The 25,276-nt window shown below is 38.2% G+C and overlaps 2 protein-coding genes across 7 annotated transcripts in view; one reads left to right on the forward strand and one right to left on the reverse strand.

Annotated features, from left to right (window-relative positions):
* LOC106155973 (E3 ubiquitin-protein ligase HECW2) overlaps positions 1-15,891 on the forward strand; it is a 45,861-nt gene extending 29,970 nt beyond the window's left edge. For all 5 annotated transcript variants that reach the window (XM_087012359.1, XM_087012358.1, XM_087012360.1 and 2 more), the window contains 23 exons: positions 211-348; positions 694-2,116; positions 2,466-2,803; positions 3,387-3,482; positions 4,048-4,213; positions 4,478-4,653; positions 4,996-5,150; positions 5,309-5,391; positions 5,651-5,753; positions 6,056-6,184; positions 6,618-6,684; positions 7,077-7,257; positions 7,753-7,862; positions 8,279-8,399; positions 8,863-8,976; positions 9,431-9,583; positions 9,993-10,091; positions 10,978-11,110; positions 11,424-11,570; positions 11,833-11,947; positions 12,254-12,339; positions 12,798-12,910; positions 13,213-15,891. In XM_087012359.1, coding sequence (XP_086868485.1) covers positions 211-348; positions 694-2,116; positions 2,466-2,803; positions 3,387-3,482; positions 4,048-4,213; positions 4,478-4,653; positions 4,996-5,150; positions 5,309-5,391; positions 5,651-5,753; positions 6,056-6,184; positions 6,618-6,684; positions 7,077-7,257; positions 7,753-7,862; positions 8,279-8,399; positions 8,863-8,976; positions 9,431-9,583; positions 9,993-10,091; positions 10,978-11,110; positions 11,424-11,570; positions 11,833-11,947; positions 12,254-12,339; positions 12,798-12,910; positions 13,213-13,324 — 4,358 coding nt within the window. In that variant the 3' untranslated portion in view covers positions 13,325-15,891. The remainder of the gene's footprint in view (positions 1-210; positions 349-693; positions 2,117-2,465; positions 2,804-3,386; positions 3,483-4,047; positions 4,214-4,477; positions 4,654-4,995; positions 5,151-5,308; positions 5,392-5,650; positions 5,754-6,055; positions 6,185-6,617; positions 6,685-7,076; positions 7,258-7,752; positions 7,863-8,278; positions 8,400-8,862; positions 8,977-9,430; positions 9,584-9,992; positions 10,092-10,977; positions 11,111-11,423; positions 11,571-11,832; positions 11,948-12,253; positions 12,340-12,797; positions 12,911-13,212) is intronic.
* On the reverse strand, positions 15,875-23,917 carry LOC106159015 (cation-dependent mannose-6-phosphate receptor). Of its 2 annotated transcripts, none has more exons than XM_013535175.2 (7): positions 23,290-23,917; positions 21,543-21,630; positions 21,116-21,237; positions 18,541-18,628; positions 18,193-18,272; positions 17,417-17,543; positions 15,875-16,582 (listed from the first exon to the last, which is right to left on the reverse strand). In XM_013535175.2, the coding sequence occupies exons 1-7, from the start codon at positions 23,532-23,534 to the stop codon at positions 16,523-16,525; spliced, it is 810 nt and encodes a 269-aa protein (XP_013390629.2). In that variant the 5' UTR covers positions 23,535-23,917; the 3' UTR covers positions 15,875-16,522. The 2 variants fall into 2 exon arrangements, with proteins under 2 accessions (XP_013390629.2, XP_013390628.2); XM_013535174.2 differs by lacking the exon at positions 21,116-21,237 and adding an exon at positions 20,586-20,710 and having other exon boundaries at positions 23,290-23,906.
* Positions 23,918-25,276: the final 1,359 nt, after the last annotated feature.

Genomic DNA, 25,276 nt, shown 5'->3' on the forward strand with positions numbered 1-25,276 from the left:
TTCTCATATTACATCATTTTCAGTTACTCATGAAAATTTCCTTTCAATACCAGGTCAACTTAGGTTTTAAAACTTTGAAATAAACATTTTTAGTTTCACTATCATTACAATTTTGTTTAATAGGTAATAACTGTAGATTTGCATGCAGATATTGACTGGGCTAGACAATGACCTTGACCTTATATGACCTTGATCTTGTTTGACCTTCAGGCACGTACAGGCGCAGGAAACATGGTGCCCACCAGCTCAACTGTTGCAGTTCCATCAACAGCGGTGCCAGTGAGCGACCTCGCGTGCTTTCACAGGAGAGTATAGAAAGTAACAGCAGTGATCAGAGTAGTGCAGCAGGTAAAACAGCAGAGGTGTCAGGCCTGTGTGTGTGGGGGGTGGGGGGTGGGGTGGCTTCTTAATTTATAAAATATTGATCTTGACTCTATGTCATTTCTCAGGTTGGTCCATTTAAGGGTGTTAAAAGCTGAGACTTTAAAATGCTAACTTTGGGCCTGACACATTAATTTCAAATCAGATAATTAAATATCAATTATTTTACATTTTTTATGAAGTACGTACCATGGAGATTTGGTACCTCTGTCAGAAAACTTTTAAAAATTGAAATTAATGTTTCTTTTTTCTTTAAGACAAAAAAAAAAAGATTTTCTAAAAATGATATTTTGATTTTGTCTTCTGCTTCAGCTGGGATATCCTTAAGCGCGCTGTCACGTGGACGTATCCCAGACTCCTTTGAAATTCCACAAACCACCAGTCTTCACACAGTTCCAAATATCGAGTGTGCGTCCAGTCACAGTTCCTCAACAGAGGGCAGTCCTGCTGCCACAAGACAAGCCACTGGGGCTCCAATGTCCACAAAAAGACTTGTGCATTTAGAGGCAGCAGCCGTTGACAGAGTGCGCTGTGAGAACGAATACACTGTGGTGCCAGGAGTCAGTGATAATGCCATTGAGACCCCGGCCACAGGGAACAATACAGCATTAACTGGAACTGCCAGTAACAATACAACTGAGCTCAGAACCTCTAGCACCAGTGGTGATTCAGCAGTGTGTGATACCAGTGGTGCAACCGGTGATGGGGCAACAGCTCTGCCCCCTGGTGGTGATGGTGACATTGCAGATGGATCATTACGAGATCCTGAAGCTTCCAGCAGTCCAGTGATGTTTAACTTGGAAGGAAACCCTCCCCGGCATCGTGGCGTTCGTGTGAGCAGTACCAGTAGTGTTGGAGAGGAGGGAGGGGGCGAGCAGGTCCCCGATTTATACGAGATACGCTTTAGACAGCAGCTACAGTCGGTAGATGCCACGCCAGAGAGTGACGATGATGACATCATGGTTGAAGAAGCACAACATGAGGGGCTAGGGTCGATTAATGAGCAAAATGAGCTTGAGGAGTCTGAGGACACTCTTGCCGCTGATCAAGATGACCAGTTAGGCCAGGATGAGGGTAGCCATCAGAGGGACAGAAATCCTAGACAGAGCAGCAGTAGCAGTTTGTCCAGTTCCAGCAGTTACAGCAGCAGTAACAGTGATACATCAGTCAGCAGGGTGGCACCTGCTGCAACTGTAACCGTGGACAACAGCAACTCAACTCCAGGTGTCAGCACCTTATCAGCTCAGCTAGCCAGGATACCCTCAATTCAATCTCAGGCTTTTCCAGCAGATGGCACTATCACTGTGTCCAATCTTAAAACTAGACAAAGGCAAGTGGCCTCTGAAAGAAATGAATTAAGTAACTCAGCTGTAGATGGCAGCAGTAGTAGTAGCAGTTCCCAGCAAAATGTGACTGGTGCGAGTGGAAGTCAAAGTCCCTCAGGGTCTGAAATAAGTTCAAGGTCAAACAAAGTAAGGGCAAGGTCAGCATCTGACAATTCACCCAGTACAGTTAAGCCAAGGACACGGAAGACAGCATCAGTTACATCACCGAGGTCTTTGTCTGAGAGAGATTCTGCTGAGGGGGAGGACACTCCTGATGGCCGCAGTGGGAGATATAACCTGGTGGCAGCTCAGGAGAGGGAGAGGAATCGTATGCACATCCAGCAACAGCTCAGAAACTGGCAGCAAACTATACAAGAGGGTGAGGCCGCCAGCAACTCTACACCTTCTAGGTAAGTTAAAGTTTTAGTTTTTTGTAAAGTGATCTATTTAAGCATGTCATTTGGTTATGTGTGTGTGTGTGTGTGTGTGTGTGTGTGTGTGTGTGTGTGTGTGTGTGTGTGTGTGTGTGTGTGTGTGTGTGTGTTGAGGAAGAGAGAGAACTAATTGTTAAAACCTTTTCACTGGTGCAGATTTACTTGTGGTTATAAGATAAAGCTTGACTGAATAAAACTTATAGTAGAAATTATTGCAGTTCATAAAATGTCAGAAAATTTAATTGAAGACCAATAGAGCCACTTGGCTTAACCATAGCTGAAAAGAGTGAAGAACAAAGCATGCACTTGTACTTTCCTCTTCCAGGTCGAGCCATGCTACAGTGCCATCTACAGACCATACTGGAGAAGGTGTAGAGATGGAAGTACAAGAGTCTGCAAGTACTTCCTCCAGCACTGATGCTGGCAGTAGTGCCACAGCCAGAGAGTCCACATCCAACAGAGGGCAAGTATGGGAGAGGAGGGCACAGGAGGAAGAGACAGAGACAGAAACAGGGTCAAGGTCAGCCAATCAGGAACAGGACCAATCAGAGCAGTCAGAACAAACAGAGGCACAGCCTCAAGCACAGCCAGAGAACCAGCCTCTGCAGAGTGAAGAGCGCCACCATCAACACAGACATAGGCACCAGGGGAGAAGCCATAGAAGTAAGAGATGCTTTGATGGTATTGTTTTCTCCAAATTTGAAATGACTTAAAAGAGGAAAATAGTGTGTGAATTTAATTTATTCTTTATTATGTTGTAGCTCTTTGAAACTGTGCATTAACTGATTAAGCTAATGGATATAAAAAACTTAATTTATTATTAATAATGTAAAATTGATTTTGCAGCAATTATGGATTTGTCTATACAAGGAATGTGATATTTTTTATTGCGTCTCAGTTATATGCTCTGTGTTTTATTGGTCACAACATTTGGTACCTAACACATTAACCTTTAAAGAATTGAAATTTGGAATGTACATTATCTTTAATTATTCAATTACCTGAAGGCGTGGCAATACAAAAAAATGCCCAAATTGCAGTTTTTTATTTAAATTGGATTTTAAAAAAATCATTACAAGGAACTTATGTGTTGACTTAATGTAGAAGTCCCATATTTTGTTTATTTACATCCAGGAACAAAAGGAAGAAACAAACAAACAAACAAAAAATTTTTGCCAAATGAAGCATGAGGTTGTTCCTGAGATATAAATTTTTTAGATAAAGTTTACCAATGAATGAATTCCAGATCGTCCCAGAGTATCTAGGCTGCCATCAGTAGATGAACACAGGTTGACATTCCAGAGGATAGACCAGCAGCCAGGAGAACCCAGCTTACCTCCAGGTACATTGTGACATTACAGGATGTGTTAGGTGTGACATTACAGGATGTGTTAGGTGTGATAGCAGGATGTGTTAGGTGTGACATTACAGGATGTGTTAGGTGTGATAGTAGGATGTGTTAGGTGTGACATTACAGGATGTGTTAGGTGTGACATTACAGGATGTGTTAGTAGACTTATGAAGATTCTTTTGTCTATAGCTATTTATATTAGTTTGATCTTACCATCCAATATTTCATCTGCTTGCAGTCAGATTTCATCAGGGAATGAGGTTGTGACAGGTGTGACAATCTGTCATCCCCTCTGCTGTGGCTCTCTTTCCAAGATTTTTATGTCTTCTATGGTTGTTGATGTTATACAATGCCCTGTCTGTTCCTGGTGTTGGTTGAGGGCTGATGAAATCTGACTGCAAGGGGTTTGTTTTGTTAAGTGACAGAGAACAGAAAGTGATCAGGTCTGGGCATATGTATATAATTACCACTGACTGTTTCATTTGCTGTCAAACATCCTGGTGTTAGATTTCATTTCTGTAATCTGATCAATATAAAACTGGTCACTATTTTGCAGGCTGGGAGGCTCGCGTAGACAGTCATGGCAGAATATTCTACATCGATCACAACACACGCACAACCACGTGGCAACGCCCCTCTCCCGCCGCAGCCACCAATGTACCGCCTCCTGTTCAGAGACTGAACTCCATTAGTGATGAGCAGAGAGAGCAGCTGGATAGAAGGTAAACAAGGGGTTATTTTTACAAAGTAACTTGAACCTTAAAGTTTGTATATTAATGCTATTTTATTTTATATAGTTTTGAAAATCAAGGAATTTAGTAGAGGTATAGGGAGTAGTGGGTGTTGTCCTCCTTAATTTACACTATTTGTTCCCATTCGGGAGTATGTTTCATCTTTACAAAAACTCAGACTTGATTTGGATCATTTAACAATAATTGAGACTAAAAGAGAGAGAGAGAATGAACAGCTGTATTTCTGCACTCTAGGTACCAGAGCGTACGTCGTACCATGTCCCAGGTAGACAATGACGAGGCCATGGCTGCCTCAGCCTCTCCTACAGTTGTACCAGTATCGGGAATTACAAGAACAGTTCCACCAGCAACATCAACGACTCCTACAGTAGGAGTGGCAACAACCTCAACGACAGCAGCAGGATCAACAGGTGAGAAGGACTCCCATAGTGATGGTATCTTTCCCTCTTCCGTTTGGTATAGCTGCTATTTTATAGAACATCTACTGTTTTATGCATGAAAGAGAAAAATTTGGCAGTTTTTCATTTGGTACATCTACTATCTTATAGTTGAAAGTTAGAGAAAAATTGGGCAGTTCAGTAAAAAAATAATAAATCTGGATTTATGTTGGAATATTTTTTTTAAATATCAGAATTTACGTTTGGTTTTGTCAATTTAGAGTGAGTTTCAGTTAATGATGTAGGAGGTCTTGGTTTTTCTTTCTTGATTAGCATTGTTTTACCTAACATCACTGGTTCTCTTCCTGTTCTTAGCCTCCAGTAGTACAGCCTCCTTGCAGTCCAACCAGACTGGGCAACAGCAGCCTGTGCGACCACATGTTCGCACATTGGGACGCGCGCTGATGTACATGCCAGCTGTGAAGTTCTTAACAAGAACAGATTTCTTTACAATCCTCCAAGCTAATGAGGTGAGGGTGGTGAGAAAAAGAAGAAGAATGTCTCAGCATGTGTCAACTGCAGATTGATGCACATTAAAAAAAGGGGGTACCATATTTTACATCTTCTGTAACCATATTAGAATCACAATTTGTTGAGCACTTATGCCATGTGTTATGCTTTATTTTAGGCAGCTATAGCAGAATACAATAGGAACGGTACACTGAAACATATGGTCACCAGGATTAGGAGAGATCCACATAACTTTGAGAAGTAAGTCACTTTAGTAGTTCATTTGACTTTTTGTCCTACAACAAGAAATCTCTAAAGACAATAAATGTTTCAGACAAAGGTGGACTGTGGATTAATCTGAGGCTGAAATAGAGTCAAAGTATTTGTCTAAAGTTTAAGACCAACTTCTTGTCCAAAGTTCTCTGGTAAAACAGTTTCTGGTTCTTAATCTAAATAGAAGTCATGCCTTTTGTCTATCCTTGGTGAAGGTGAAATCAATACTTATTTTATCCCTACATAGGTATCAACACAACAGGGACTTAGTGGCAATGCTGAATATGTTTGCTTGTCCTAGTCTAGAGCTGCCAAGAGGATGGGAGCAGAAGTTTGATAAGACAGGAAAGGTAAGTCATCTGTCTGGGAGGGGGAGGGTATATGCATTTTAGGGGGTGGAGGGGGTATAGAGGTTTGTCACTGACAGATTAGTGTCAAAAGCTGATTCAATATAAGCAAAATGTTCCCATATTGGGTTTAAGTTGATTTTAGTGATTATTCTTTAATATTTGAATTCTCTGTTTAATTCATCATACAGAATGAATGGAATGAGTCCAAAAGTGAAAGATCATACAGAAGATGGGGGTAAGTCTCCTGAAACATTTAGCGTTGTATCATGAGAGGTACCAGACAAGTCTTATTATTTTTCCAGGCATTCTTCATCGATCACACATCCAAGACAACGACATTCATCGACCCGAGGCTCCCCCTGGAGGCAGATTTGATGCCCGCAGATCATCTGAGAGGAGCACTTGGGAGGAATAGGGAGGTCACCAGTGCTGTGAGTTCAACACCATCTCTCTCTCTTCTCTCTCTCTCTCTCTCTCTCTCTCTCTCTCTCTCTCTCTCTCTCTCTCTCTCCATTGATTTTTACCAGAATTGTATTTTAATTATGCTCATCTAAATGGATTATGGACAAATACACAATTTAATTTCTATTTTTGTTTTCAAGATATGTTATTTTTGTACCATTCACATAGGCAAGTCTATGTGCCTCCCAATTGTTTTGAATCATTATTTATGATATTTTGGTAGGAAATTATTCTAGGAAATGATATCAAAAATGTGGCAAATTTAGGGAAACGGCATAAAAATTCTGAATTGTTTGGTCTTTTGCAATTTTATCAGCACGTTAAAAAGATTCCTATTGCATTCAGCACAGTAAAGTAATAATGAGAGAAGACAATAGATGGCGCCCTTTGTCTGTATTTCAGCCACCTGTCCCCCCAAGGCCAGCCAGTACTGAGTCTCCCAATCCAAGAACCCAAGAAGTTCCCACAGGTAGTGGCATGTTTATACAACAGACAGTGTCTGAATGAATCTTTATACATTTATATATAAAGAGTGGTAAATTTTGTGATATATCTGAAGCAATTCCAGTTCATTTAAGCAAGGAGTTTAAGTCTGTACTTGAAATGGTGGTATAACTATCAGTTTGTCATGAAACCCTGTATCAAATTCTCTGGTATGGCCAGTGTATCTGTAGGTTTCAAGATATAAATACATACCGAATGCCTGATAAATGTTTAAATTCAAACTTGAAATTGCTGACAGTACTAAACTCCTTCAAACACTCTTTAAATCTCCTTGCCCAGGAATAACATTTACAGAAAGATACTTCATAGAAGATTTGCCATTTCCCAATGACAGATGTTGTGTTGTCTTTCCTCCAGCTTACAATGAGAAGGTGGTGGCTTTCCTCAGGCAGCAGAACATCAGTGAGATCCTACAGGAGAGATACTCCAGTTTTGACCAGAACACGCGGCTCAAGAACAAGGTGGCCCAGATCCGAGCAGACGGCATTGAGACTCTGGATAGACTGTCCAATGACATGGAACTCATTCTGCTACTCAGGTGAGATAGGTGTTCACCAGGTGAGAGACAGGTGTTTAGGTGAGAGAAATGCATCTCAGGTGAGATGAGCTGCAGCTGGGATAGATGAGTACATCTTGGGTGAGACAGGTCTTCCCTAGGTGTATTTCAGGGAAAATTGGTGTTTTCTGTGAGATAGGTGCATCAAAGGTGAAACATGGGTTTTCTTATGCAGTTTAGGAATGCCTTAGGTGCATAAGTGTAATCACCATTGAAATGAACAGTTAAATGAACATTAGGGATGGATTTTACACATTTGATAGGTATTGTTATCTTATATATGTTTTAACTTTCATCATTGTAATTGTTCTTATTATTATCATTAATAAGTACTACACAGTTGAGACTTGCACTACTTTGTTAACAAGTTAAATGATCCCATTTTAAGTCTCACTTTTAGATATGTGTATCACACAGGTATTACAAACTTCCCTATTTGCTATTATTGATACTAAAATCAATATTTCTGATTTTCAGCCTGTTTGAGCAGGAGATAGAGTCCTTTGTCCCACCCAGTGTTGCCTTCACGTCGTCCGCGGGACGATCACCCCGGGGCTCCCCAGGGGGCTCTCCACAAGCGTCACCAGGTAATAAAGGAGTTTGTAGTTAATAAGGGGCTCTTAAGGGGCACTTAAATCAGTGGTTAACTTATTATGTTAGCTTAAGAATTATAGAGCATCTTGCTAGAAAGAGAAATGGTCTGTTCCCTAAAGTTCCAGGTTAGCCATTAACGTAGCATGTAGTGTGAATTGTGTAATTCCTTTCCATTAATTTAAATAATTAGTTGCACTTTCCAATACCAAATGGCTTTAAAGAGGGGGTGGGGGAGGGCTAGTGAACTTTTCTAAATATATTTAGGTTCCTTTAAAGCCTGTATATTCTGATTTTAACCCTGCCTGGTGTCCCAAAACAAAGGGCCAGTAGGTTTGAAAGTTTTTGGCACCTTCTGTATTGCTGTGGAGATATAATTATTTGATTTTTGTATGTTTTTCCATGATCTCAGCTGCACAAAGGTCCAATGTTAGGGTCCCAGCACCATACAAAAGAGATTTTCATGCAAAACTGAGGGCATTCTATCGCAAATTGGAGTCCAAAGGAGTAGGCATGGGACCGGGCAAGATTAAGTAAGTAGAGTTATGGAGGCATGAGCACCATATTTTATTCTAAATTATGTGAACTTTTAACATCAAATAAAATGATGAATGTTGAAAACAATTATTCTATCATAAAGGGGGTCATTCTGGAAAAAAGTGAGTTTTGAGTGCCATTTTGTGTAACATCTGCATAATTTAGTCTTGCCTCATAATTTTTTCTGTCATATACTTTAGAACCCTCAAATGTGGAAAGAAAACAATTGAATAATAATTTGAAATCAAAAATGTTTTGTGTACCAGTATATTATACAAAATGTACACATCACTGACTAAGTATTCTTGCTATAATCATATAGCAAATTACCTGTGTATTTCTCAGAAAACATTAGTAATAACAGCTTTTTTTATTTTTAAATTGCATTGACTGGAGATATAATTTCTTCTTCTACTTTTAAACATTTAGTTATTGTATTTTCCCTCTGTCACTCCCCAGGATGACAGTACGCCGAGACCATGTGCTGGAGGACTCCTTTAATAAGATCATGTCCATCCCTAAGAAAGATTTAAGGACTAACAAGTTGTATATAGCATTCCACGGGGAAGAGGGGTAAGGAGGGACACTTAGAATAGTTTATTTATTTATTTATTTATTTATTTATTTATTTATTTATTTATTTTTGCAAGATGACATGTATGTGAAAGGCATATTATCTCCATCATGATGTTTAAGATGTGCGTAACGACGTGTCTATGAAATTATTTGGAAAGCACTTTTGGAAAAAGACGATATTAGGGGTATTTTGTGTCAGTCTCAGTTGTTGTTTTGTAAATGATGTAAGGAGTAATGTATCTGTGCCTGTTGAGAACTTAAGTGTTGACATCCAGAAAACTGCTTTTAATTACTATAGTCTGTTAGGGGTTGGTTATAAAATGCTGTTGTTCGTAGTAGACAGTATACCAATTCTATTAATATTTTATTGTTATCTGTAACATATTTAGTCATTTCCCTGATTTATTTATTTATTTATTTATTTATTTATTTATTTATTTTCTCTCACCAGGCTGGACTATGGAGGACCTTCTAGAGAGTTTTTCTTCCTTCTGTCCAGAGAGTTGTTTAACCCATACTACGGACTGTTTGAATACTCTGCCAATGATACCTATACAGTGCAAGTGAGCCCCATGTCAACATTTGTAGAGAACTATAAGAACTGGTAAGTGGTGCCATCTATATGGCATTCAAGGAGTTATGTTCAACATAGCATTGCACATGCCAATTTACATGCTGCTGAGCTGGGCTGTGTTTTAGAAAATATATCTTTTACTAATGTTAATTGCGAGCATTCTAAGCATTGTAGTTACAAAATAGAAAAACAATAAAAATTATCAGATTTGATTAATATTGAATTTTTTATGTCTAATATAAATTGTACAGTAAGAAAAAAGATCACTGAAGTCAGACGTCTTAATTGCTTATTTACCTAATAATATTTCCTAACAGTATTTATAGAGGATTAAATAGTGAAATTATTACGAGTCCTCGGTCATTTGTATAACAATAATATGAATTTCTCACTCAGGGTTAAGAAAATGTTGATAGTAAAGGGGCTCATTGTTTCCCAGGTTCAGATTTGCTGGTCGCTGCCTAGCTCTGGCTGTGGTCCACCAGTACCTGATGGATGCTTTCTTCACACGGCCATTTTACAAGGCATTGTTAAAACTGTAAGTGCAATATTACCCCCACACAGAACTATGTAGTGTCTTCCTACATTGAATTTTGGAGCAAATGTATCTTCACCAGGTGCAATAGGAAGCAAAATGTGTTGTAGGTTATTTCTTTAAATTTATGAGGTAATTAGATATTTCTTCAAGGACTAAGGCTGTATTCCCAGAGCTTTTAGATCAATCTATCCCCGCGGGGAGTCTCACTAGATTACTGTCAGATAATCTGGCTTAAATGTCTGTCCCGCCTACTACAAGCTGTAAGGGGGTAATTAACTTTCGTGTCCGCTCGGCTGACAGCTATTTAGCATGAACCCCCAGGGAGTTAGGTCGATCTAAAGTAGATCGATCTAATCTCTGGAAATGGGGTCTTAAAGATGTTATGTGCTAGTAATTGTAAAACACAAGGTGAAATGTTTTTAAACCATTACACTAGTGGGCTGGATTTGATGTTAAAGTGCAATTTAAGATAACTAGTGATCTTACACGATCTTAATCATTACAGCAGTAGTATTAAAATGGACTGAATCTGCTTTTAAGTTCAAAAATGATCTAACATCTACTTAAGTGGTCAAGCAGTTTCCTCCCCTCACAATAGAGGACACCTCTGCTCACAATAGGAGAAAGTGTAAGGGGAGACAACTTAATTGGCTGTTAGACCAGAAATAGTCTTACTCATGGTTTAAGATCATGTAAGACAATCTGTGATCTTAAATTGCACTTTCAGACCATCATCTAGTTTACAGCCAACCTGATCCAACCACCAAGTTAAGGAACATTTTCACTCAAAACTTAAAGATTATTTATTTCTAAAGAGACAAGAAAATGATAAAGTATATTGTTTTACCCACTAGTTTAAATGTAAACTTATTATTCCACCTTCCAGTCCGCCATCCCTGAGTGACCTGGAGACATTGGATCCAGAGTTTCACCAAAGTCTGCTGTGGACCAAAGATAACGACATCACAGACCTCGGCCTTGACCTGACCTTCTCTGTAGACGAGGAGATGTTTGGACAGGTTTGTAAAAGTTTTTCTTTTTTTTTTCAAACATTTACATATTTTGTGTTATTACACATTTTTTTTAATGTTCGACCCATTTATGTCATAATCTGCTAATGTTTTACTTCAAATTTGCTGAGTGACTTTGTGTATAAATAAGGCAGGTTCTTTTTGAAAGTAAGCATGATTATAGTACTTAAAAAAAATTTTTTTTAAATATCGTTGTGCTTTTTTGTTCTTTTATGTCTGCATTTTTGCAAGCCTTGTTGTGTAGTAATTCCCTTATAACTCCTTGCATATGACTTTTAAACTACCAATTTTTCATTTCCAGTTGACAGAACGTGAGTTGAAGCCCAATGGCAAGAACATTCCAGTGACGGAGAAGAACAAGAAGGACTACATAGACCGCATGGTGCAGTGGAGAGTGGAGAGATGTGTGAAGGAGCAGACTGAGTACCTCCTCCGAGGTTTCTATGAGGTGAGGGACTGAATACAGAGTGGGCGTAAGTTACCAGTACTTTGAATCAGTCAAGAACTTCAAAAGGTACATACAGTCTATCTCCTCATATCTTCACTACAGAGGTTTCTATGAGGTAGAACTGAATACAGAGTGACTTTAAGTTATGACCACTTCTGAGTCAGTCAAGATTTTCAAAAGCATTTTTATTCTTCAAAGGGTAGATAACAGTTAATCTTCCCTTTACTAGGTGTCTATGTTATCACTGTATGGTATATTTCAGGTGTTGGACTCCAGGTTCATCTCAGTGTTTGATGCCAGGGAGCTGGAACTGGTGATGGCAGGCACAGTGGAGATAGATGTGATAGACTGGAGGAAGAATTCTGAATATAGAGGAGGTACAGTCTGCTTGCCTTAATACACAGCCAGTGTGTGTTATGTGTTTTGTAGGACAGTATTTTATGTGTGAAGCTGTGTTGTTGGCTGTGAGAATATGTTATGTAGGACTGTTTATTGGTGTGACTGGGGTTACAGTGTGTTAGCTGTGATAGTGTGTTTGGTGTGACTGTTCATTACATGCTACTGTGTTTGGTGTGACTGTTCATTACATGCTACTGTGTTTGGTGTGACTGTATGTTGCATCATTGAAGATGTGAAGTTAAAATAATGGTTGTGAATAACCTAAATGTCACTTATTATTTCAGGTTACCATGACAATCATCAAGTAATCCGCTGGTTCTGGATGGCAGTAGAGAGGTTTGACAATGAAAGGAGACTCAGACTATTACAGGTGAGGTGCATGTTTTCCCAATAAGTGTTAGCACAACTTCATATTTAATATTTTTTCTTTCATGTGGAATTTTGACGTGAGTATAGTACTGTTGTATTCTTTCACTGCTGAATGGTGATAAGAATATCCTTGATAAGAAAATTCCTTGATATTGGTTGATTTTAAATAAGAATTATTTTAGTATTTAAGTTCAACTTCAGTGTTATATTGCATTATCTTTTAGAAAATTTTTAGATAAAACCAACTTTATCAAATGCTATTTTACCCATAAGTCTGCCATATTTATTCAAAAAAAAAAAAATTAGTGTAACACAGTTGTATTTTGTGACCTTCAAGGCCCCATACAGAGCTGTCATAGCTTGCCTTCAGTGCTTGGAATTTCTGGATTTTTTCAAAGGTCTGGTATCATTTCTGATAAGGCAAGCACCATGATGACAATATTTTCTTTCATTCTGCAGTTTGTGACGGGGACATCCAGTATTCCTTATGAAGGGTTCTCAGCACTAAGAGGGAGCAATGGACCCAGGAAGTTCTGTATAGAGAAATGGGGAAAGTCAAATAATCTACCTAGGTAAGGTGACTGAATGTTTTTAAATTATTTTACAGTTGTAAGGGTTGTTTAATTAATTAATTTATTTATTTTATTTATTTATTTATCATCCTGAATAAGGAAATGGATCCCAAGGCATGTGATTATATATCAAATTTATTGTGATTAGTATAAATTTATTGAATCTGAAGTTTAGTTGTCAGGAGCAACCGTATTCATAAATTTAGAATTTGAGATGCCACAGGAATCACTGGGTTTTATTTTATGGAAAGATGAATATAAGTCATTAGAATGCCTTTAATATGTTGTCTTTTACTATCCAGGGCTCACACCTGCTTCAACAGGCTGGACCTTCCTTCCTACACCTCGTTTGAAATGCTGCTGGAGAAGCTCACCATTGCGGTAGAGGAGACAAGCACATTTGGCATTGAATAAGTGCTGCTTCCAAGCTTTCAGTTGCAGAAGTGGAGTCAGATACAGTTTACATCAAGTCCTGATTTTGACCAAAGATGTACATTAGTGGAGCTGTATACTGGTAGACTTGATACTTTTGTAGAAGGTGTTTGGGTTGGAAGCAACCATAGTGAAACCATGTGCAGGGAAGTATAACGATACTACGAAGCATGGAACAGCGTTCTGTTAATGAAACATGACAGGCCCGTAGCCAGCAATTTCAAAAGGGGGGTTCTTTTGCTGAAAAAACCTTTTCCCATAAAAACTTTATGTACCTAGATCAAATTTTACCAAGATTTGACCTTTTCCAGCAAAAGGGGCGGTTCTTTCGAACCCCCCCCCTCCCCCGGCTACGGGCCTGCATGACGCATGGACTAGCCTGCTGTAATGGTACAGTGAAGTTTTGCCTTGTCTGGTATAATGGTACCATGAAGTATGGACTAGCCAGTTATAATGGTACCCTTAGAATCGAATACAAAGTGCTCAGTAAGAAAATGTGTTTTGACAAAAGTGCCAGTTATAATTCCTATGATGTCCAGATAATTTGCTGGACCTGGGTCCTCTGGTCTTTTTTAAACTCATATGCAGAGGAAGACTTTAGTTACTGTAATGGCTGCAGAAATCTCAAAGCTGCTGTTTTTTTTTTAGACAAGGATCTTGGAACATTTTACCTTACAGAGAGAACCCTGACTGAATGTGGATAGGAATGTAGAAATGAAAAAAGCACTGGAGAAATGAGACAAGCAAAGCACAGTGATGAGATATGTGTTCAGCAAAAATACAAAAAAATGTGCAGTTTTCAGTCAACTGCAAGTAGCCGTGGATCAAAATCGAGACAAGAAGGCATAATACAAATAGTCACAGTTTAGCTGACTATGCAGAGATTTGCAACGTTCTAGTAGCATTTAGTGTGCAATTTGTCCACTTACCTCTTCTATTGAAAGGAAAAATCAAGAATATATTGATAATGCAGGTGCTGCATTACATACATTTGCCATAGAAAATATTTATAGGTGCTTCTTGTGTTTTAGAGGAAAATAAATACTTATCTGCATGTTGAAAGTTGATATTTTTCCAGTATTGAGAATACTGAATCTGATTCTTAATTTAAAATTCATTTTATATTTAGGTTCTTTAGCTTAGTAGGATATTGTTAAACCAAGAGGAATACTGTGATAATCAAATCTATACATATTTATATACAGCTATCAAACAGATTGCATTGTGAAGTAACCTGACTTTCATTATGATTGTGTTAGGGATATCTGTTTGACAGATTTAATAATAATCTTTGAGCACTAAAATGTGTACAGGTTACATTTTACAGGCTCTCTACTCTCTACTTTAAGTTTTATAACATCTACATAAATACAAAATACATATGAAATGATTACTGGGAAATAGCACAGGATAAAACGAGTATTGCTAGTGATGGGTGTATCATTCACAAACCTTCAGTTATACCCGGCATTTATATATATATATATATATATATATATGTGTGTGTGTGTGTAATATCTCAATTTTAACTTGTTTGAAAATTCATTTGTTAATTCCTAATGACAGCAGGGTGTTGAGGGATAGAGTGCTATATACACTAAAATTGTCATGATGATATTAAAGGTGTAAGCAACAGGAGAAGTCACTCTTAAAAGTGTTCCTGCCAGAATCTACAGTATGTGCTCGTACACGTGCTGTGTTACGGAGGCATGGTTTGGATCATGTGCAATAGTGAGAATTTTTAAAAATGCAAATGACTTTCTAGAAACTCTTAAAGTGTTAAATACTATGACATCAAATGTGTCATGTGTATCAAGAGTTGACATAGAAGTCTGACAATACTGCTTTTGTGCATGGTACCTTAAAGCATTTTATATGAAAACGTCATTGTCTTGAAGCTTTATTGTTTGTTTTAGATGACATACACAAATGCCTGATGACATCATTTTCATTTTATAGTGTTGAATTTACTGCAGCCTGTAACAATTACTCTTTCTTTTAGCAGAGTGAAGGAAAATGGTGGCTCTCAAATATGGTTGAAAGGCAATTTTGAGTTTGGAGTTCGGAAATTTTGGATGACCCAAGGAAAGATAGGTCCAAAGTACTTATCCGTCATAATCCCTTGTGCATTCCCTTTAATGCACTTTAAGCTTTTGTGGTGGGATTGTGAAAACATACTGAAAAAGAAGAGTGGAATATGTGAGTGTGAAGAAAAACTCATGTGTTAGTAAGATGTAGAAGAATTTTTCCTCTTTCAGCATTTAATTGAAGCTGTATAAATATAAAAGAGAATTAATATTTTCTTTCTTTCTGTATATCTGCAGTTTGATTGTAAAGAAGGAAAAATGCTTTTTGCACATTGCCCCAACTAAAATCATTAACTTATTAATATAAGTATGCCGGAGATAAAAGCAGTGATAATCCAACATCTCTTCTTATTTCTCTTCAAAATATGAAGTATTATATTGTTACATTGTCTTATGTCTGTGTACAATTTCCAGATGATCAGATGCAAGCACATGATAAAATAAATGATTGTTATAAAAACATGTTTATTCTGTCACTAGAATGTAGATTTGTCACAAAGAAAACCATTTTAAGGCGTCACTGAGCTCATACTGTTTTCCTAGTCTAAGTTATTAGATTTTTTCACTTGGGTACTGAGACATTTTATTACAATAGACATTTTCTGGAGCCCCTTTTGAAATATTAAGAGAAAATACACCACAGTTGAGTTTTATCCTCCTGTACTAAAGTGATTTGTACTGATACTGATGGGCATTCAAAAGAAAGCAATGTGGGATTTACTAGGAATTGCCAAAAAGTGGAAACTCCCTTTGAACCCTATGTACAAAAAGGCCTGCAGAAATCTGTAAAATTTCACAATAAAGTGTATTGATTGTATTGTATCCTAATGTCAAAACGTTCACGATAGTCCCTGATATCAGATATAATAACAAAACCGTCTACTACATTGTCTTCTCCGTTCAAGATTCCCATGGCAACGTATGCTTCCATGGCAACAACTGAGACAGTTCCATACATTGTTGCTGTTTCTTGTGATCTTCAGTGATCATTTCCTTATATTTGCTTGCACTTACAGACTGATGTAGACAATTCTGGCTCCTTTTTCACTTATTGCTATAATTTTTCATCAATTTTGTCCAAAATGTTCAGATTCTATATGGAGTCGTACCCTTTCTTTGGCTTGCATCCTCCTACTACAAACATAATGCCATCCTGTGTAAAAAAGAGAAAGGTATGGAGATTATGTGCCATTACACAGTGTGGTTATAATCTACTTGTACGTTTTAATAGTAGAAAGAAACTGGAAAAGTAAAGATTTTAAATAATAATTCTATCCAAGGAGTGGAAATTGGTTAAAATGGGATAATTCAATTTGGCTGGCTCATTTTCATTTCACTATAGCTTTTTCATTACTAACGTGAAGGGTACTGTAAGGGTTTATAATCATCCAGATACCGAAAATCGGTTTTTTTCCCGCGCATCAAATTATTGAATTATGCATCTAATTTTGTGCTGATTAAAATCAATAAAAAAAACCTTCGAAAATATAAAACATCGACTTTTATATTTCTTGTTGCTACGGCTTGTTGCTAGGCATTTCAAAACGTTTTTCGTCAGTTTAACACTTTCATATTTGGAGGTGAATAAAACCAACGTTATTAGTGTGGGTTTTAACTCCATCCCTGAACAATATCTTATCACGAAAATTGGCCCAAATGATGACACAATAATATCTGAACTAAGGCTTTAAAAAAAGTAGCTGGCAGCTTTTTGAAGTACTCAATAGTGTCATAAAATTGGTGTTCAACCGGTGTTCGTGAGTGCGCAGGTAAAACAGAAATTTGAGCAACCGATTTTTTACCCCCAAATCGCAATTATGACGTCACCCCTAAGATGACATTTGTGTAAATGCTCAGGAATTTAGTCAGGGAAAACTGATGATTTATCTCATATCCAAAATAATGTGTAAGGCAGTAAATATAAGGATTTTAGGCTAACCCTAACAGTACCCTTGAGTCAGCCTCGCACGCCCCCTCGCTCTCTTACCCGTATCAAAAACGGGAGACCTTTCCAAAAGCTATAATTGGGAATGAGTTCTCTCCCTGCTGCACCTTTGCCGAACTTCATAACGGCCATGCCAGCTAAAATGTATACGACTACTAAACTGAAGAAACTGAAAGAGAAAGACAACATCTTACTAGACAGAAGGTGGTCAAAAATTGGGAGCAACATTACATATATGGATCTACATCTTTGCAATCGACAATTTCTGTAAATTCATAGTAAAGCGCTCGGTCGGCTGGTGCGTGTGAATGTACATGTAGCTCTGTTCTAATTTCAGAATCTGTCTTAAATTGTCCATTATTAAATTTACAACAATTATTTAGCATTACTAAAACTCTTTCTATCCCCGTTAGCGCCGCTTCAGTTAAACCGACGTCTCCATCAGAGTGCATTGGAATCAAAGCGGTATAGTAACCACAACGCCTGACCACGACGCAAAAGTTAACTGCATGGCATTATTCTTTGCGGGTGCATGCTTGCTTACAATAAATATCTGTGACGTCATTTAGACCAAATGCGGCCGTCCATCAGAGCCCGCCGCGTTGTCAGTCTTAGGATGCATTCACAACAGAAGTTGATCCGCGGACTAACAGATCCGCGGATTAAATATGGCCGACCCACTTGAAAGCTAACCACGTAATGCCCGGTAGGAGTCTATCAGGGGATTATGCAGCAAGCCTTCAACTGGGTCAGCCATATGTGATCTGCGGATCTTTTTAATTCGCGGATCAACATGTTCTGAATGTCTCCTTACTTACACGATGAGCAGTACACTGCCTGCACTAATACCACCGCCGGACACTCCTGGGCATGCGTACTTGCTCGTTAACGTCATGTACTGGATGATAATTAGGGGGAGAATAAAATGAATAACACAAGATAGTGATTAAAATGAAATACGCAATATTATAACAAAGATGATAAGTTTTAAATTTAGACACCGAGGCACGACACGAGTTGGTCATTTAACTATAATAGATAAATGATATCATTTACTTCTAATTACTTTAACAAATATACTGTGGCAGATTATCATAATTCGGTTTGCCAGCGTGTTTGGTCAGAGAGAGAGAGAGAGAGAGAGAGAGAGAAGGAGAGAGACTTACATACTGTGCCGAACCAGCAGGATCTTCTCCTTTGGCAGTCAGCGAGCCTTCAGTGCCCATATCACAAATAAGCTGAACGAATGACTCCCTGGAAAACACAGCATTCCGTTCGAAATTAATGTTTTGGTAATTTGTTAAATAATTATTGATTTATCAACAAATCTTTTACATTACGTATAAAATATTTAAGTTTGCTAATTGTGTTCAGTGCACGACTTTTGGTGCTGATGCTGCTGAGAAATTGTACAACACTTACGGTGCACCTGGTGACGAGAATATGTATTGGTACATGTATATATTACAATTACGGTGCTAGGTTATTGAGAAGTTGCATAACACTTATGGTGCTGATTCCATTGTATAACGTTTTGATGCTGATGGTGCTGAGACCATTATACAATAAAAACGATCTTTTACTACTTAACAGTAGTGATTAAAGCATTCCAAGCCAGTATTTTCCCACCAAAACTTAAATTTAATGTTTTTTTTTTTTTTTTGCTTTATCGATGAAGACCATTTACCTGTCAATATATGTTTTTAAAGTCCCGCAGATACGTTTAACAAGTAGCAATTCGTGCACTTAATAGGTGTTCAAAACCCTGGCCTGGATTGCTTTAACAGTGCCATTGGCATTTACCGAGAGCAGGGCCCCGTAACTCGAAAGCATCGCGCATTGCGACCGATTCCATTCCATGCTCATACTTGCCCCATATAATACACTGTAGCCTCTATGTGATATCGCTTTTCCAATACACGATGCTTCAGAGCTACGGGCCCCTGATTGGAAGCATTGCAGCAGGTGTGCACGGAAAATCGCGTGATTTTGAAGCATTTCTAGCTCGAGGGGCCTGTTTCAAAGGCACATTTTATTCCAAAACTGGTCTCAACTTCTATTAGAAAAAAAAAGATCTGTTTTTACCCAAGGTAAAACAGTTGTAACCCCATTGTATTGCGTCTGTTTTATAACAACAGAGACGTGCTTTGTGTTTCATGTAATGACTCGATCTTTTACATGGGGAAAATGATCTTTTTTTTTTCAGATACATAATTTTGGAATCATTAAAATATATTTCTGTGAAGCATTTGTGGTGCTTGCTTTTTCTGTACAGAATAAAACTATAAGAAAGCCTGCTTAATTCTCATTTTTGTTACCACACAATAGGAATGTTCTAATTTCAAAATTATTATGGCTTTTAATACAGTATCTGTAAAATTCACAAATTTTCCCATTGAAAAGATTGAGAATTTACCGTACTTACTGGACTATTATGGGTTCATCTTGAACTAAATTAGTTTGGACATAAGGTGTGCAACTGAAGACCAATTTTGGAGCTTTCGGTGTGTTTTTGTAAAACCGGATCAAGAACTGTTATCATGCGTGCATACATTGTATAACTATGATTGCAATTTGATTGTAGGATGTTTCTTAGAATGGTGTACTAAACGGAACGGGGTACTTAAGTGCAGGGAGCAGGTACACGAGCACTAGAGTACTTAATATTCTCTGGCCTACAAAATCCAAGAAATCTTTAGAACAAAAATGGTGCACGTGTCGTGATTTCAATCACTTGATTGCATTTGGATTCATCATGATATCGATGGGATCATTTTAAGCAATTTTACCTTCTGTTATGAATGGTGCGACTGTGTGTGTTTCATCATCCATTGCGCTAAAAATTTGTGAATCCGTGTTTTGATCATAAGAAAAAAATAAGCATTTAATTTTTGATTTAAACAAAGATAATTACAAATTAAAGTCGAAATCATAATGCTTGTTTTAAACATTGAAAATATCAATTTTCTCATTAATTTTTCTGGCATTAAAAATAAATATAAATAGGGGTATTCTCGTAGCGTGAGTGCGTTAAAATTCAATAATCAAACGCAAACCTGTCCAAAAAGTTAAATTTGAAATAAAACAAGCCTTCCTGCATCACGAAGCATGTATATATCTGTTGCACATTTACGTTTGGTGTATGACACTGATAATTTTTTCTGGATAATTCACGAAATTTCACTGAAACATTTGGAGCAGGAGAGGCTACCTTTGGGTGAAACCCGTTGTTGCAGTATAATGGATTTCAAGGCCTCGTGTGGGATCGTTTATAAATTCCGCTGACTCTTGCAACCCTATTGGGTAGTCGTCCGTGCCAGCATGATTCTGACATGCCTGGAAAATATGCCAATGTTGACAGAAATGTACTAAGATATTTGAACATTTCGCCATTTCAGTCAAGAAACGGAGTCGATGCGTTCAGCTCAATTTGCAGTTGGAATTAAAATGGCAAGCTGAAATATGCTGAGGCTTCAAAAGTAACGTTTTTTAAATTATTTTCATAATAGAAATTGTTTTCAATTTATTCTTCCCCTTGTCCTTTGACAAAAGAAGCACATGGCGTATATTTCTGCAGAGGGCTTATTTCATAGCTGGATGTCCACAGGCAGAAGCATATAAAGGTTTAATATATAATGAAAGCCATGCAAGAGAATCGCCATCCTCACAAAGAACTCGTTTTCAGTAAAACCAAAACGAGGACCCTGTGGGAAGAGTGTTCTGTATTGCATTGTCTACTACCGGGTGACGTCGGTCGTTGCTTTGTAGTGGAGCTCTAGGCCACGTGTCTGGTCGAGTATGAACTCAGCAGAATCCTGCGTCCCAATTGCATACTGAGCAGAACCCTCGTGATTCTGGCACGCCTAGCATGATAAAGTCTGCTGAATATTATATTGTTATTCTGTGAAGTATCTCTTTACCTGATTTGTAATGCTTTCTCCATACTCTCTCTCTCTCTCTCTCTCTCTCTCTCTCTCTCTCTCACACACACACACACACACACACACACACACACACAGACAGAGAGAGAGAGAGATGAGAGAGAGAGAGAGAGAGATGAGGAGAAAGAGAGACAGAATACAAAATTGGAAAAGAAGAAGAACATGTGAGGTAATACAAAACGTGTTATTCACAGGTCTTCACCCATACCAATGAGCACATCAATTACCGAGACTTTGGCACACCCACTTCCTTCGTCAAACGGATTGCACGGATTCCAGGAAAATGAATCCCCGCCTCCAGGTACATCCTTGAAACTGAAAGAAAAACGGGTAACGTTTGATGTGTCTCACAGCTTCCCACCCAAACCCAATATAGAGGTATTGCACATGCTGGGGTATCAAAAACAAAATTAATTGAATTCGAGGTTTTATTCTATTTTTGAAAACACATACAGTCTGTGTATAGAACAAAAATCTACGACTATCTCAAATTTATATTTGTTTGTAACCTTTTACAATGTCTATATCTGTATCTAAGTAGATAGGTTGTTCCGGTTATCACGGTTGTGTAACGGAATATAATTTTTTATTTATTTATGTATTTTGTATCGTGTTCCAATTTATATAGCGATTCAGTCATGCTTAATTATAACTTCATTTGTTTAATTATGGCTTCATTTGCACCTCTTTACTGGGTTTGGGTGTTCCAAATGCATTTATTGTTTCCTGTACCCGCGTAAAATTAAAATTCGATTAGAATACGGGGAGGTCCTGTTGTCCGGCGACCCAAGTTAGGTCAATTTCCAGTCTAAAAAAATCCTAGTGTGAATTCAAATCCTTTCTCTTTGAGATAACAGGCATTTGTTTGCCCTCATACATCACAATCAATCGCAACAAGGAAACAACTGAACATTTATGAAATTACTCCTAACCGTTCATACAGTGACTTTAGTAGTGTTGTCCCGTTTTGTTAAGTTTTATTATTTTATTTTATTATATTAATGCCAAATGGTAGTTTTTTAATCATGCAAGCGTATGATCGGTCCATGGAAAGATATTCAAAGGAAAGTATTTCTTTGGGTCCCGCTGTTTATAATTGATACTATATAAATGCAGTTAACTTTTAGGTCCGTAAGATGTTTTTATCAAATGGCCAATAATGTTTTGGTCCAGTGTGTCGGGTACTTACATGTAACCCCCCACCCCACCCCACCCCACCCTCCCCCAGGAAAATGGTACATGTCAAATATGGTGGAGATATAAATCAGTTTCTATGAGATGATTGTTCGAGAGAAAACTCGTCTGGGGCCATTCTAAATAAAACATAAAACTAGGTTTGTCGAAAACAGGCACATACCCTTGGTAAATAAGACAAGTTACATGAAGGTCAAGTAGATATGACAGGTTTTGATATGACTGATAGAGACTGTATAATTCTTACTGAAGCAATATAATTTTAGTTAACCACCAGCGCTTTCCATTGTATTAGAGACAGTGCTTTTATTTAACCGTGCGGGAAACATATTAATGTCAAAGTTATTTGTATTATCTCATGAGTATGATTGATCAATTCAACTATCACTCTTTGTTTAAGATAATTATTTAATCAATACTTATAACATTGGTCTTACTTATCACTCACAGATATTAATAAGGATTTTTGTCCTTTTTCGCAATAAATTGTTAGGCATGTTGACAGCTGCCTCGTGATGTTTCGATAAACCAGTATAGGCAGGCCAATTTCATGTCAGGTAACATTCAACACCCCACCCCCCCCCCCCCCCATCCTTTCCACCCCCCAGCCGGCCATCGAAATCGTCTTTCTTTGAACGTTAAATGGAAAAATGCTATATCCAAAACTTATTAACATTGACAGCTCGGCAATACATGTTAAGAATACACATATAAAAGTAAATCAGATGTTTGTAAGATTAGGCAAGTTATCACGTTAAAAAGTCCATGTCCAAGTCTTACCGCGGTGTGTTGTCCGAGTTAGCTAGAGGCGTCAAGTCGATCACTCCGTTGGCGCTGTTACAGGTGCACGGCCCCGCCTTCTTGCAGTCCAATTTCTGAGGTGTCTGTCCCTTGGCGGCGCCCACAGTCAGCCATACCACACAGAGAAACACACAGCCTCTAAACGTCGTCCGAGACGCCGGTTTGGCACTGTTCGCCATTTTTCTTCTCAACGCGTCTCTCGTGTCACATGCCCATGACTGCATCTCTCGTGAAATAGTGGTACCCGGTTAAAGTACAATGTCGGGGAGGACTAGCTGGATTATTAGTATAGAAATGGGCAACCTGTGACCGACGCGTGTAGTGATAACGCCGTCCTCAGCACGTAATATGTTTGCTGAAGTGGCCGGTAGTACGCCGGCGGGTTACTGATTAACTGTAATCAGATGTTGAACAACCTGACTTCCTTAACTAAGTAACCGTCTTTGGCTTGAATATTTTCTTATTTAATTTATTCTGTTATCTGTTATGAGACTTAAGTACGCAGTGCTTAAGTGCTTATACTAAAAACCAGTAACGTAAATTATAACCAAGACGGAAGACATCACAATTATTGGTTGATATTAATCTAAGACATGCGCGAAGTTATCAGGCGGGAGAGAGCGGGTAATACATACATACATATCAGGTTGGAAGCGGTTGGGGTTGGGGTTAGTTGGGGATGGAAATGGTTGTGGGTTCGTATCAGGCCCGTACCCAGCAATTTAAAAAGGTTTTTTTTTTCTGAAAAAGTGGACCTTTTCCTTTCGAACCCCCCTCCCCCTCCCCCCCCCCCCCCCCCCCCGGCTACGGGCCTGCGTATGAAGGGACTGATACCCTGAGAAAGAAGAGTTACACGTTTTTTATCAAGTTTTACAATCAATGAAAAATGCTTAATCGAAACTGTGCCACTTTACTGGTGTGATTGATATCATAGGCACTTGGATTCTGACCATTTTTCCTAGAAGAAAAAAGGATTTTCAATCAAATGCAGCATGACACAGAACTCGTATCAATATTCAGATGTCTCCCCTACACAACACAAGTTACCAAACCCTCGTCGTACTTCTGTTACCTATGGGCCAGAATTGTATCTATATATGCTTAGAGTTTACAAAGTGATAAAACGGCGAGGTCAAATGAGATCGATGCATGCTTCTAAACATACCACATGGATATAACTGATAGTGCGCATTGGGGGGGGGGGGGGGGGGGGGGGGGGTGGAGAACTTGAAACTGATTTGAAAGGCGAAAACATTTTACAATGGTGTACCTCGGACAATTTACAAAACCATTAATTTAGTTTTACATCAGGACTTCCTTAAATTATGCCAAGGTCCACATGGTCTAGACTTATAACTGAAAGCGTTGGTGGTTAACTAAAATTATACTTTTAAGTGTAAACTTAACTTCAAATTCTCATGGTTCACTTCACCTTAATATTGCCTCTATACTACTGTATATTAACTGTGTAACCATGCCTCTTACTTTTATTGAAGTTTCTTGAAACGCCAGAGGCATGCGAACGGTAGAGGAGTAGTGTACAGGGAAGCACTAGAGGAAAATTTTAGTTACACCTTTACGACGCGATACGATTCTACGAGCAAAGACTTTAAACCTATTCGCTAACAAAAAAAAAAAAAAAACAAAAAAAACTGAAAGACAAAAACTCAAATGAGGAGCAAGTTATTTTAAACAACTGAAACTAAAAGGAAAACTAAATCTTGCCATGCATATATCGGTACGAATCCCAATGGTGTGAGGTAATGGGTCCAGCTGACAACCATAATCTAGACATACATGTAGAATAGACCCAGAAAACACGCTACGCCACTTCATGGTAATCATGTCTTAGTTCAGTTGAAAATAAACGAAACCTGTGTTCGGAATTTACGAGGGATTCCACGCTTGTAACGACAAACGATATTCTGGAAAAGACGTCCAGATTTATTGTTTGCTTCTAGCAAGG

Source organism: Lingula anatina, chromosome 5, assembly GCF_051362555.1.
Source record: "Lingula anatina isolate TDL-2025a chromosome 5, LinAna3.0, whole genome shotgun sequence".
In the NCBI taxonomy this organism is placed as follows: domain Eukaryota; kingdom Metazoa; phylum Brachiopoda; class Lingulata; order Lingulida; family Lingulidae; genus Lingula; species Lingula anatina.